We start from the raw sequence: 12,818 nt of genomic DNA on the forward strand, positions 1-12,818 counted from the left end.
CTGCCCAAAGGGGGGTGAGTGGGGAGCTGCCCCGGGGGAGGGGGATCAGGTCCCGGGTGGGGGGAGGGGATCAGGCCCCGGGGGGTGTGGGAGGTGCCCACGAGGGCTGTGTGGAGAGCGGGAGGGGAAGGGTGATCAGGCCCCGGGGTGGGCGAGATGCCCCAGGGGAGGGGGGGGAGCTGCCCAAAGGGGGGTGAGTGGGGAGCTGCCCCGGGCCCCTGCCCCCTCTCCCGCGGTCCCCTTGGTGCTCCGCCCCCCTAACGCCCCTGTGCTCTCCTCCCCCAGGCCCGCGGGGCGCCCCCGCCCGGAGCCCCCCCCCAGCATGGCCTGCTGCCTGCAGGTTCCGGACAGCAGCGCCCTGAGCTTCCTGCAGGAGTCCGCCCAGCGGCTGCCCCAGGCGCCGGGGGGGCACGAGGAGCCGAGCCGTGCGCCCAGGGCGCAGCACCAGCAGCCGCCGCCGGGGCCAGCCGTGCGCCCAGGGCGCAGCGCCCCGCAGCCGCAGCCCCAGCCCGGGGCCAGCCCCCTCGCTTCCCTGGGCACCTGCAGCCCCATGGACACCCTGAGTCTCATCAGCCTGCACTGTTCTCATCTGGTGTCGGGCGCGGCGGCCCCAGCCAGCCCCCCCGAGACTAGGGCAGGGCCCCAAACGACGTCCCCCTGCCTCCTCCCCATAGACTGCAACGGCAGCGCTTCCAGAGAGGCCGGGGCAGCAGGGCAGGAGGGGCGGAGCTGGGAGCCAGGGGCCGGCGGCCCCAGCCAGCCTGAGCCGGGCTGCAGGAGGAGAAAGCCCCGCAAGCAGCCCGCACCCAGCCGGAGCGCTGAGGCCCGAGACCCCTCTTTCCAGGGGGTGACCCTCTGCATGCGCCTTTGTCTTTGCCAAGGCAGCTCCGATGGGTACCAGCTCCTCATCCGCCCCCAGTACAGCAGGTACGGGGCTCCTGGCACAGCGTGGGCACTGGTCCCGCTCTCTCTGCTAAGGGAGACCTGACTTTTCTGTCTGTCTAAACTACCCCCATAGGCACCCAGAGCTGGCTTGCCTGCTACCCCTATGCACACCCAGTGTGTATCCATCCATCCACTTACCAAACACGCCCATGATCTATCGATCGATCCCCATCCACCCCCTCTATCTCTCTATCGATCGATCCCCATCCACCCTATCTATCTATCTATCTATCTATCTATCTATCTATCTATCTATCTATCTATCTATCTATCTATCTATCTATCCCCATCCACCCCCTCCTATCTATCTATCTATCTATCTATCTATCTATCTATCCCCATCCACCCCCTCTATCTATCTATCGATCGATCCCCATCCACCCCCTCTATCTCTCTATCGATCGATCCCCATCCACCCCATCTATCTATCTATCTATCTATCTATCTATCTATCTATCTATCTATCTATCTATCTATCTATCTATCCCCATCCACCCCCTCTATCTCTCTATCGATCGATCCCCATCCACCCCCTCTATCTATCTATCTATCTATCTATCTATCTATCTATCTATCTATCCCCATCCACCCCCTCTATCTCTCTATCGATCGATCCCCATCCACCCCCTCTATCTATCTATCTATCTATCTATCTATCTATCTATCTATCTATCTATCTATCTATCTATCTATCTATCTATCCCCATCCACCCCTCTCTATCTCTCTATCTATCCCCATCCACCCCCTCTATCTATCTATCTATCTATCTATCTATCTATCTATCTATCTATCTATCTATCTATCTATCCCCATACACCCCCCTCTATCTATCTATCCACATACACCCCCCTATCTATCCACATACCCCCACTCTCTCTGTCTCTCATCTCATCTCTCTCTCTCTCTCTCTCGCTCTATCCTCATACCCCCCCATCTATCCCCATACACACCCATTATTTAGCCATCCAGCCCCATGCACCCCCCCACCTATGGAGCTCTCCAATCACACGTGTTGTGGCGTGCCTGTCACTGTGCTATCTGCGTGCTGAAAGCAACAGGAAAGTGTGAATCACACCAAAGAGGGCAGGGTCCCTGCTTTATGATTGTTTATCATGTATGTGTCTGTGTCTTCTCCAGGTGCTAAAGGAACTGCCAGCCCCAACTCCTGCCATCTCTCCTCCAAGCTTCCCCCCACCCAAGCCTTGGGATACTGGGGGACTGTACAGTGCTCTGTGTAGGGATCCCCTTTCTGCAGGGGGGGTCGGAGATACTGAGCCGGGATTTGTGACAGTGTGTAATCATAACACAAATTATGTAATTTCCCCGGCTCCATTGTCTCTCCACTAGTCCTTTCCGCCGCTCATATAATGATCGGATTTGGGAGGGAGCGGGAGGGGGGATTGTTTGTTCTCTGGCACTTTAAACTGCAGCCAGTTGAAACAGACTTAGGAGCAGAGGCATTGGCAGACCGGCTCAGCCCTGACATCCATCTAGTCCAGGATCAGCCTCTGTCAGTGGCCAGCCCCAGCTCTTTCAAAGGCAGGCGTAAGAGCCCTGCAGTAGCAGCTGTGGGATAATCTGCTCCCCACTTGAAGTCTCTGGTTTAAGCCCTGGAACGTGAGGTTTACTGTCTCTTCCTGTAATATCTCGTACTACAGCCTGGTCATCTCCCACTCGCTAACGTGTCCGTCAAAATACATGGCAACCACCAAGTGCCTTTTAAAGTTACAGAGCAGAAGAAAAGAGACTTCACTTTGGTTCTGTTTCAGCCTTCTTTAGCCTGGAGAGATATATGGAAATGTTGAAAATTCACATTTGGACAGGTATTGAGGGGGAGGTGTTTTTTAGCCACCTAAGTGTTTTAGGAGCACACGTTCCATTGACTTTTGAAAGGGACATTTGTGCCTAAATCCCTTCAGGTATTTCTGAAAAACTCCCCCTCAGTCCTTAGACAGTTGGGGCCTGATTTGCCGTTGCCACATTCAAGGAAAACAGAAATTGGCAAATTCACACAGAGCCCAGGAAACCCTTTTTAAATGCAGTGTGTAACTAGGCCATGGAACGTATTGCAACGGGAGGTCACAGAGGCCTAGAGGGATCGGACGTGATGTGGATAACAAGGATCTGCAGAGTTCTAACCACTAGTGCTAATGACCATTTTGGAAGGGGCATTAAACCTCCTGCATTAGGTCTTAAATCAATTGCTAACTACTAGGGGTTGGGATGAGACCTCCAGGGGGGAAGATCCCCCCACATCTGCCTGCTGTGGAGTTTCTCGGCCCTTTCTCTGAAGGAGCTGGTGAGTTGGGAAGTCCTAAGGCCTGTGTTGTATGGGAGGTCATTGATCACAACAATCCCTTCCGGTTTGATCATCTCTGAATCCATTGTGCTGTCCCCTGACTAGGCAGCCCGTAGGTCGGATCCACTATGGCAGCTGCTCTGTCCTGCACCTTGAACTCTCATTGACACCAGTAGAAAGAAGCTGTGAAACACGACAGGCTGATCTGGGAGCATTTTGTGCCCACTTTGCTGGGTATCCGTGATGGCCCAACAAGCAGAGGGATGAAAAATCTGACCCTCGGTAGCTAATTGTTGTTGGTTTGGGAGGAAGATTTTTTTAATGCTGATCCCCTGATTTTTGCTCTTTATTTTGTTTGTAATGTCACAACCTGGTAAGATTTGTCTCATCTAATCTGTCTGCAGTGCAACGTGTGGGAAAAGAAGCCGTAACCCAAATCCAAGTCACGTCTCTTTAACAAGAGAATTCTGCAGAGCCAGCAGTTCTGAGGAGGATCAAGGCTCCCTCTCTGTCCAGAGTATGTTGCTTTTCAGAAACAAAAACCGTTACTATCAAATGGTAACACTCGGAAAAAATTGGGGCAGCTATAAATACCTATATGGGGCCTGAGTCTCCCATTGCTGGGAGAAATTCAGTCCTGTGTGGAGACCAGCTTAAGATCTGTACTCCACTTCAATTCCTCTCTAGCCAGAGCCTAGCTGGTGGAAATCAGACAGCGCTCCAAGGAACAGCCGCAGACTCTCAGAACCACAGGGTTAGAAGGGAGCACAAGGGTCATCTAGTCTCACCCCTGCCAAGATGCAGGATTTGTTGAGTCTAAACCATCCAAGACAGGTGGCTCCAGCCTCCTTTTGAAACCGCCGGTGAAGGAGCTTCCCAGACCTCCTGAGGTGTCCCCTGCTGATTTACACCAGCTGAGGATCTGGGCTTTTATAACTGAAGTGCTTCTTCTCACGCGTACTTACCACCAGGGGTGGCACTTCTGTGATCAGTCCCCTTACCTTCACCAGGCAGTGCTCATGGTCGTAAGCATAACACGTACTTGTCTGGCTGGACACTGCTTTGGTCATTGTGTTATTTAATTCTAGGATTAGTTTTGGAGACACAGTTGATAAGAAAAGCTATGACAAAATAAAGCTGCAACAGTACTGTGCCTATTGCGACTTCCTTTTTCTTTTTTTCCACCACACCACAAACTAAAATCCTATTTGTCCACCAGAAAGGAAATAGATCTCAAAGCCCTTTCCTCGTTTTCCAATACCTGGGGATTGTGGTTTTAATACACCCACAGCTGTTGCTTTGTCTTGCTGTGACATAAGGCACATCAGAATTTGGGCACCAATTTTTAACGGTGAGGGTGACTCACCATGGGAAAAAAGCTACCAAGGGAAGTGGTGGGTTCTTCATCTCGTGAGGTCTTTATAGCCAGACCGGGGAGGTGTTTTAGCAATACCGGGGTAAATAACCAGGTGAAATGTAATGGCCTGTGGCAGGTAGGAGGTCAGGGTACATGATCTAATCATAGAAGGGTAGGGCTGGAAGGGATGTCAGTAGGTTCCCTGCACTCAGTGCATGATGCTAAAACTCCATGAAACTGTGCCATAAAGCCAGCCCGCAGCCCACATCTGACGCTTCTCTTTTCCATAGGTGGTAAGTGTTGCGCTTCCTGCCAGACGAGGAAAACTCCCCTGTGGAGGATTGCTGAGGACGGCACCCCACTCTGCAATGCTTGTGGCATCAGGTACCGGGGATACAGTGCTGCCAGTGTTGCTTTCTGAAACTGTGCACAAAAGGGCCAGGCCAAGGTCTGTGCAAAGTTAAATATGTGGGTGAGTGTTTGCAGGATGGAGGCTTTTGGATTCCTGTATTCAGGCACCTAAACAAGCAGCTTGTTTCCACGATCTGAACACTCAGCAGTTCCCACTGATGCAGCCATTTTTAAAAATTAAGCCACGCTTGGGTTAAAACTGGGTAGGTGCCTGGCGTAAGATGGCAGTGACGCCACGCCCTTATTTAGGTGCCTAAATCAATATTGCCGGCTCTTGTGGTCTTACTGGGAATCCTGCAATAATTGGCGTTTTTCTGGAAGCTCCAGCTCCCAGAGTCATGTGATTACCCAAAACACCGAGCTTTAATTTTTGAAAAATGGTTCAGAAAAAAGCTTGAAACTTTGAACAATGGTCACAGAGCTGAAAACACGACCCTCGGCGACCATATGAAGGCTCTGAGGCCAGACTGCAATGACAAAGAAATCAACATTTCATTATTTTTTGGTTTGGTTTCTAAGCAAACCCCTTGATTTTTTTGAGGGTCGCTGCCTCATGGTTTTTGAAGCCTTGGGGCTGGCAAGGCCACTAAACATGGATTTAGGAGCTGAACCCAGGCCCAGATTCTCAAAGGTGACTAACTCCTCTCGATTTCAAGGCACCTAAACACCTTTGAGAATCTGAGCCCCATTTCCAAAATTCTTGGCCCAAGCCATTTCCCTAAATAAATTCCACCCTAAATATCCCCCTTCTAAGCAGAGGAAACATTTCAAAAGACTAAGGGGAAATAAAAGGATTGTTCCACTTTTGGCTAAAAATGTATTTATCTGAACCAACGGATTCCCCCCCGCCCCTCTGCAGGTACAAAAAGTACAGGATACGCTGCTTCCGCTGCTGGAATATCCCGAAGAAAAGTGGCAAACCTTACTCCCGCTGCGTGAACTGTGGAGACAGACTGCGCATGGCCGCGGCCCAGCAGAGAACCGGGAAAAGGTCATTCCCATTTGATTTATTTATGTTTAAAAAAGGAGCAGCTTTGGCTGAATCGTAACATCCCCCCCCCCCACCTCTTCCAGAGCCTTTGCTCGGGCAGGCTGGGCAGTGGAAGCCACAGACTTGATCCCGTGAAATTGTTCACACTAGTGAAGGGGAATGGAAGGAGCGAATTGTTTAAATGTATCAGTTCTGGGTTACAGTGAAGTTAGCTGGTGCTTAGAGGGTGAAATTTACCCTTCTGCAGGGAGTCAGAACAAAATCTGGGGCCTCTTGTCCCATGTAAGCCAGGAGCCTTGTGCTGCCTCTTCCCACATATTCAGTTTCACCTACTGGAGATACGTTCCCCTGGACAATAGGGATTATTTTGCCACAAGAAGTTATTTTGCAGTAGAAACATTCTCCTCCTCTCTGTACTCTGGGGGGGGGGGGGGGTGGGGGCAGGGTGCGCGTGTGTCTCCCTCCCTGAACCTGCTGGAGGAGAGGAGTCCTGCCCTGGAGGCTGTTGTGAGGCAGGAAGGAACTGCCTTCAAGTGAAACTGCACACACCTGACCTGACACGGGGGACCTGTCTGCAGCCAGAAGCTGGCTCACGCAGCGGGTATTTGATCATGTTACCAGCCTCCGTTCCTTGTCACTGGCTTTTCTCTCGCCTGCATTCGGTTAGCAAAGTGACAGGGTTGAAAAGAGACGGGACAGGCTGGGGGCTCAGATTAGCAAGAGGGAAGTGGCTGATTGCAGGAAGTGCAGCCAGCTCTCCCAGTAGCACTGTCGTCCCCCCTTCCCCCAGCTCCCCACTCTGGCCTGGTCTCAAATATTTTGGAGGTTGGCTGCTCTGAAATGTATCCGTCCTGTACCTCTGTCTCTGCACTCTCAGTGCATCTTTACCAAGAGTCAGCTGGGTGCTGGGTGCTCCAGTGGATCCCACCCTGGCTGGCAAGTCAGGAGCTCTGGGTTCCAGCCGCGGCACTGGCTCTGCACTGACCTCCGGTGAGTTGCTGCTCGAGGCCTCTGTTTCCTGCTCTTTGGGGCCGGGAGTGTCACTTGCCCTGTGTTTGTCCAGCACCCGGCCCAACAGGGCCCCAGGCTCACTCGGGGTCTTCTCATGCCACTATAATACCCACACTTCAGCGTGACGATGGAGGCCTGCCTCTGATCCAGCCTTCTCCCCCCTGCAGCTCCAGCGGGGGAACGAGCGTAGTAACCGTAGCTTTAAAGGGCATCATTGAATTAGGCTCCTTTTGTTTTATTTTCTAGAAAATGCGACGACTTCCTTAAATCTCAAGCAAGGGCTCTTTGCAGTTAGCCGGAGAGCGGCTCTGGTACCTGCTGGAGTGAGCAGGGGCCCAGCGCTGCCCTGCGGGCTGAGCGGAGGGATGCGAGAAGCGTTGGCTCAGTCCAGTTGCCTTTAGGACCAGTCGTTGCTTTTCCTCCTCCCTCTCGTGCTGTTGTGTTCTGTAAAATGAACGTCCGCTCCTGCCTTTGCTTTGCGCAGCAACTTGGGAAAATGAACCCAGGTTTTTGCACAGGCGAAGTTGTTACCGAGCTTGAATGAGGGGTGGGAAAATAAGAGTTTGAATCTTAAGCTTGCTCCTGGCTCGCCTGGGGGGTGTGAGTGTGGGTGGCTGCTTGTTCAGACCCCAGGACACCAGTGCTACGCCCTGGGTCTAACCTGTCTTGACTGTAGAACAGATGGCTGCAGCGAGGCTCTCTCTAGCAGGCCTTGTTATGGGGCTAACGCAGACTCCAGAAGAAATTGAGATAATTCTGGATGTTAAAGAAAATAAAATATTAGCTCCATTCAGATAGTAACTTGCACCTGTGGCAGCAACAATCGCTGCTATGGACATGAGCTGAACATGTAGATTCTGGCAATGCTTAAAAAACCCGCTCAAAATGAAATGAAGCATTGTTAAGGGTTTAAGAATGTTTTAGATCAATATTCGTTCCTGGACCCCAATGAAGAGTTTTCCTGTTAACGTGCTGATGTCTTTCCAAGGAGAGACACTAAGACTTGTACATTTGCAGGGCTCAGGCTTCAAAGCTTTTATATTTGCTAATTTAAAAAACTAACTAACAACAAGTGAGTTGGGGATAATTAATATGGAACCTCATTTATTTTGTTGCACTAAACTTAGTAAGGGTTGCACTTTTTGAATAGAGAGATTATCTCCTTCATTAGCTTGTTATGCATTTCAGAAACTTATTCAATTCTCAATTAGCTTGTTACTTAAAATGGTACCTATGGGGCATTCTTGTACAAAATGATTCTCTCGATATATTTATATGTGTAAATAATGTATTTATTTTTGCAGTACGGCACTGTTTATACACACACACACACACACACACACACACACACACACACACACACACACACACACACACACACACACACACACACACACACACACACACACAAAAACTTTATGTGCCAAGTTGTGAACTTGGATGAAAATTGCCACGTTTTCTCCTTTCTGGTACCAATGTTCAAACACTCTAACGTGGTGACAATGCGGGGAAGAGATGTGGTTTAAGATGATCGGGTGTTGTTGGTTTTTTTGGCTTTCATTCAGGAGGGAATGTGATGGTTGCACTTTAGAATAAAACTGGCTTCTTGTCGCTGTGTATGGCAAGACTCTACTCGTGCGTCCGTTTTGAGTTTTGATGTGACATGTTGGTTTCTCCTGGGAGATATAAAGCCAGGCCTCCCCCATTCACAGCTGGGTCAATCCTGTCTCAGTGGTTTGCAAACGGCAAAAGGAGTCTTGAAATCAATGGGTGTTAGATGCCTAAACACTGTAGCGGAGCCAGACCTAAGTGACTTAGGGGCTTAGCTGCTTCCAGGAGCTTTACCCATGAGCAATCCCATCTCTGTTCAACACAGCACATAAGCATGTGCTTAAAGTCAAGGTCTTTGCCGTATCGGGGCCTTAATAGGAGGCCTAGAGGCAGTGAACTCAGATGTTCTGTGGCTGGATGCAGTCGTTATTGCTAGAGAAACCCATCTCAGGGGCATTATTTTCCTGTCTCTGGCCAGTGACTATGGGCTTGGTTTGTTCTGCCGATGAACGTCTCCAAACAGTGAAACCCCTGAGAACAGACTGCTCCCTGCTTTTGCACAGAAAAGCCCCCCTGTGAAAAGCGAGTGGAAAGCTTAGAAGTGTTGACCTCGGAAAGGCGATGAAGTGAGGTCGGTACATAAAATGAAGCCTGGGCAGAGAAAGGAGAGCGGGAGTTTCTGGTCTCCCATGTCTCACCACGCCAGGGCCAGGGGATGTGCAGTTAAAAGATGCCCACTTCAGAACTCATGGAAGCAAATGTGTTTTCATACCGTGTGATTAGTCTGTGGAACTCACTGCCACTGGAAGTCATGGAAGGCAAAAAAAATAGCAAGATTCAAAGGGGGACTGGACATTTATATGGCTAGCAAGAGTGTCCAGAGTTCTCCTAACGAGTTATACAGATTTTGGGAGGGATTTTGAACCTTGTGCTTCAGGGTTTAAGCCAATCTAACTACTAGACACCAGGAGCAGATTATCCCACATCTACTACCGGGGTGGGTGTGGTTCTTATACCTGCCCGTCCAGCACCTGGACTGGGCACTGTAGGAGATGGAGACGCTGGTCGAAGGGACCTTGGGTCTGAGCCAGCCTTGGGATTCCTGTTTATGCTGTTTTTATTTGAGCTGCTTGGAGGTGCTGTTGCTCCTGCTAACTATTAAGGCTCCGATTCAGCAAAGCTTGTGGCTGACTTTAATAACGGGTTTAACGCCACTGAAGTCAAAATTAAAGCCAAATGAATGCTCAAGTGCTGGGCTGAATTGACTGAAAAGCTTCTGACATGCAGGCCACTGAGGCCAATGCGGGATACAGAGTCCAGGGGTTTCGTGCTTTATGACGGGATGATTTATGATGTTGTATAACAGGCTGGATGTAACTCCCTGGCGAATGCGTGTCACGTGCCCCCCTCTCTGTAAGCCGCAGGGGCTAGGGGACTCCTGAGTCTTTAGGGCAGGCCGGTGCGTTGGCCTTTCCGTTAACACCGCCCGGGTTGGGAGCACACCCTGTTAGCAGCTAACGAGTAAATAGCAACACTCCGGCTTGGACTGTGGGGGATCGGAATAACCGTGAGCCTCTCTCCCTTGTTCTAATCCGCACGGTTCTGTGCTTGGCATCCGTTCTGCAGCCTTTTGCTTTGGCTCCATCCATGTGGGCCTGGTGGTTTTCCCCATGTTTCTCCCGTGCACCGACATCGCTGGTGCTTCCTGGGAGCTCCGCTAGCCTGGGCTTGAGGACCAAAGTTTGGAGAGCTCAGGACCAGGCTGACAAGGGCCCAGCACTTACCGTCATTGGTTAAGATCTGGAATAAATTGCTCAGGGAGGTTGTGGAATCTCCGCCATTGGGGATTTTTAAGAGCAGGAGGACACCCACCCACCCACCTGTCAGGGATGAGCTAGAGAATCCTTAGCCCTGCTAGGAGCGCAGGGGACTGGACTAGATGCCTCCCTTCCAGTCCTAGGATTCTGGGACCGGGGCTGAATTTTCAAGGGAACTCGGCTCCTGTTGAGGAACCATAACAAGGGGTCAGGTGTCCAAAAGTGCTCGGCCCACGGGAGTGGGATCGGCCAGAAATCTGGCCGCAGATGGACGTGGAAATGAGGCTCCTCCGGGCTCTTCAGAGAATTTGGTCCAATCTGTCTCCGTTGTGCATTTCCCAGCGAGTCCTCCACCCCCCCCCCCCGCGTGCCTAGGGGAGGGAAGGACAAGGGGGCGCACGAGATCCAGCTCCATCACACCCGAACTGGCAGGCCCAGAACTACGCGGGGGCTGGGGGAGAGCTTCCCAGAGGGGGGCCGTCCTGGGCCTGCTCACGAGCCGTGTTGCGAAGTGGAGGGAAGCGAGAGGGCTGCAAAGCCTGGCTCATTGGAGGCTGGTAAAATGAAAGACACTCTACAGCGAAAGCCGAGCACGGAGGTGTTGGGGCCATGGCCCACGCGCTGTTCTAGGAGACGAGGTAGAAAAGACTCTGGCCCTGTTCACAGGTGAGGCTCAGCCTCCCAGCTGTGTGAACTGGGCGTGCGCGCCTGGTGTGGATTTACCCTGGGCCAGAATCCAGCTGTCCCCTCCGCTGAGGCCGTGTGAGCGACGCTGACACTTGTGCCCTGGCAGCTGTCCTGAGCCGAGCGCGGCTGGGAGGTCAACCCCCCCCCGCAAAATTGAAACAATTGATTGTTTTTGTTTAAAAATCTGGTTAAAACAGAAAATTGGAACTTTTCTGGTTTTCCATTTTTCACTGAAAACCTGGAAATTTTGGCAGAAAACATTTTGCTGTGAAGATTTGCGGTTTTGTCAAAAAGCCATTTGCCCCCACGCGTCAACCCTCCCCCACCCCAGCTTTTCCCACCTCCCTTGCCACAGCCTGTGACGTTTCCTGAGCAGCTGCTGGCGGGGGGCGGCTGTTTGTCCCCGGGGTGGGGGGGGTTGCACCCGAGGCTGGGTCCTTGCTGGTTTCCCTCCCGTGGCTGGGAGCCGTGACGACCCCCCGACTCCGCCCTCGGCCTGTTCTTTCTGCTATTAGACCTGAGCCCAGGTCTGTGCATTTGGGGCCAAGCACAGCCCTGTGCGGGGGGCTGGTCAATGGCTGGGGTCCAGGGTGGGATGGAGGGGTCAGCAGTGCCCCGGGCACCCGGTACTGCAGGTGGGGGGAGCGTAGGGCTCTGGGCACCAGCCCTAGAGGAACTGACATGGGAGCGGCTGTAGAAAGAACTGGAAAGCTCCTTCCCAGCCCCCCGGCCAGTCTCAGTAGCTCCCCCTCCTATTGGCAGGGAGCTTCCCCCCCCGCCCCCCCGCTCCCCAGCACACGAGGAGGCCGACAGATGCCACGCCTGCCTCTGATGCAGCAAAGCACTATTAGCACCTCTCCTCCCCCGAGTGCTTTGCGCAGGAGCCTCACTTTACAGGTGGGGAAACCGAGGCACAGCACGGACCCCCTGCAGGCCAGTGGCAGAGCCCAGGAACCCCGACTCCCAGGCCCACGCTCCATCCCTTTGACTACGTGCTTTGTGGGTCATTGCCCGGGCCCAGTCCGCCCCTCGGGTGGAGCTGGCCTCTCTCCAGGGCTGTAGGGGCACTGGCCGAAGTGCAAGGCGACGAGACCTGCGCGCCCACGGGCTGCTCTGCGCAGTTTCCGTAGCAACAGAACTGTGGCAGGTGGGGGTTGGGGGGGGGGACTTTTTTGCCAACATTAGTTCGCTCAGCGAGTCTGGCCCTGTTCTACCAGTCGGGCTTACTGCCCGTGCTCGGTAGAGCTGCCGAGATAAACCCGTTACGCCGGTGTAACCGCATCCACAGGAGGGGCGGCGTGTGCTGCTGTAACGAGACGGGTCCGGCTAAATCACCGCAGCCCTCAGGCGCTGACCTCGCCCTCGCTGCACGGCCCAGGGCTGTGAAAACCTTGTGTTGTGTGACCAACCTCCCCCCCCCGCGGCTGTAACTGCAGCTGGGGTGATGGAAGAACCGTTCTCTCGCCTCAGCTCCAGCCCCTCAGCGAGGTGGAGTAACCACAGCGCTGGAAACCCCCTCCCCAGGGAGGCAGGAAACGTCCCTGCTATGGCACAACGCTGCAGCCGGAGCTGTGCCCCCAGAGCCATGTCGTTCTGCCAACCTGCCCCTTCCAGACGTGCTGGGCCGAGTCTTCATTTATTCACTCAGATTTAAGGTTTCCTGTGCCAGTCACACACTGTAACGTTTTTAGAAGGTCTCTCTCTACAAGTCTATAATATATAACTAAACTATTGTTGTATGTAAAGTA

At 52.6% G+C, this 12,818-nt stretch overlaps 1 protein-coding gene across 1 annotated transcript; it reads left to right on the forward strand.

Annotated features, from left to right (window-relative positions):
- The first annotated feature begins 542 nt into the window (after positions 1-542).
- ZGLP1 (zinc finger GATA like protein 1) lies at positions 543-7,585 on the forward strand. The gene is made up of 5 exons (XM_044994625.1): positions 543-927; positions 3,650-3,762; positions 4,893-4,986; positions 5,873-6,004; positions 7,262-7,585. Exons 1-5 carry the CDS (start codon positions 551-553, stop codon positions 7,308-7,310), a joined length of 765 nt encoding a protein of 254 aa, XP_044850560.1. The 5' UTR covers positions 543-550; the 3' UTR covers positions 7,311-7,585.
- Positions 7,586-12,818: the final 5,233 nt, after the last annotated feature.

The sequence above is a fragment of the Mauremys mutica genome, chromosome 20 (assembly GCF_020497125.1).
Source record: "Mauremys mutica isolate MM-2020 ecotype Southern chromosome 20, ASM2049712v1, whole genome shotgun sequence".
Taxonomy (NCBI): Eukaryota; Metazoa; Chordata; order Testudines; family Geoemydidae; genus Mauremys; species Mauremys mutica.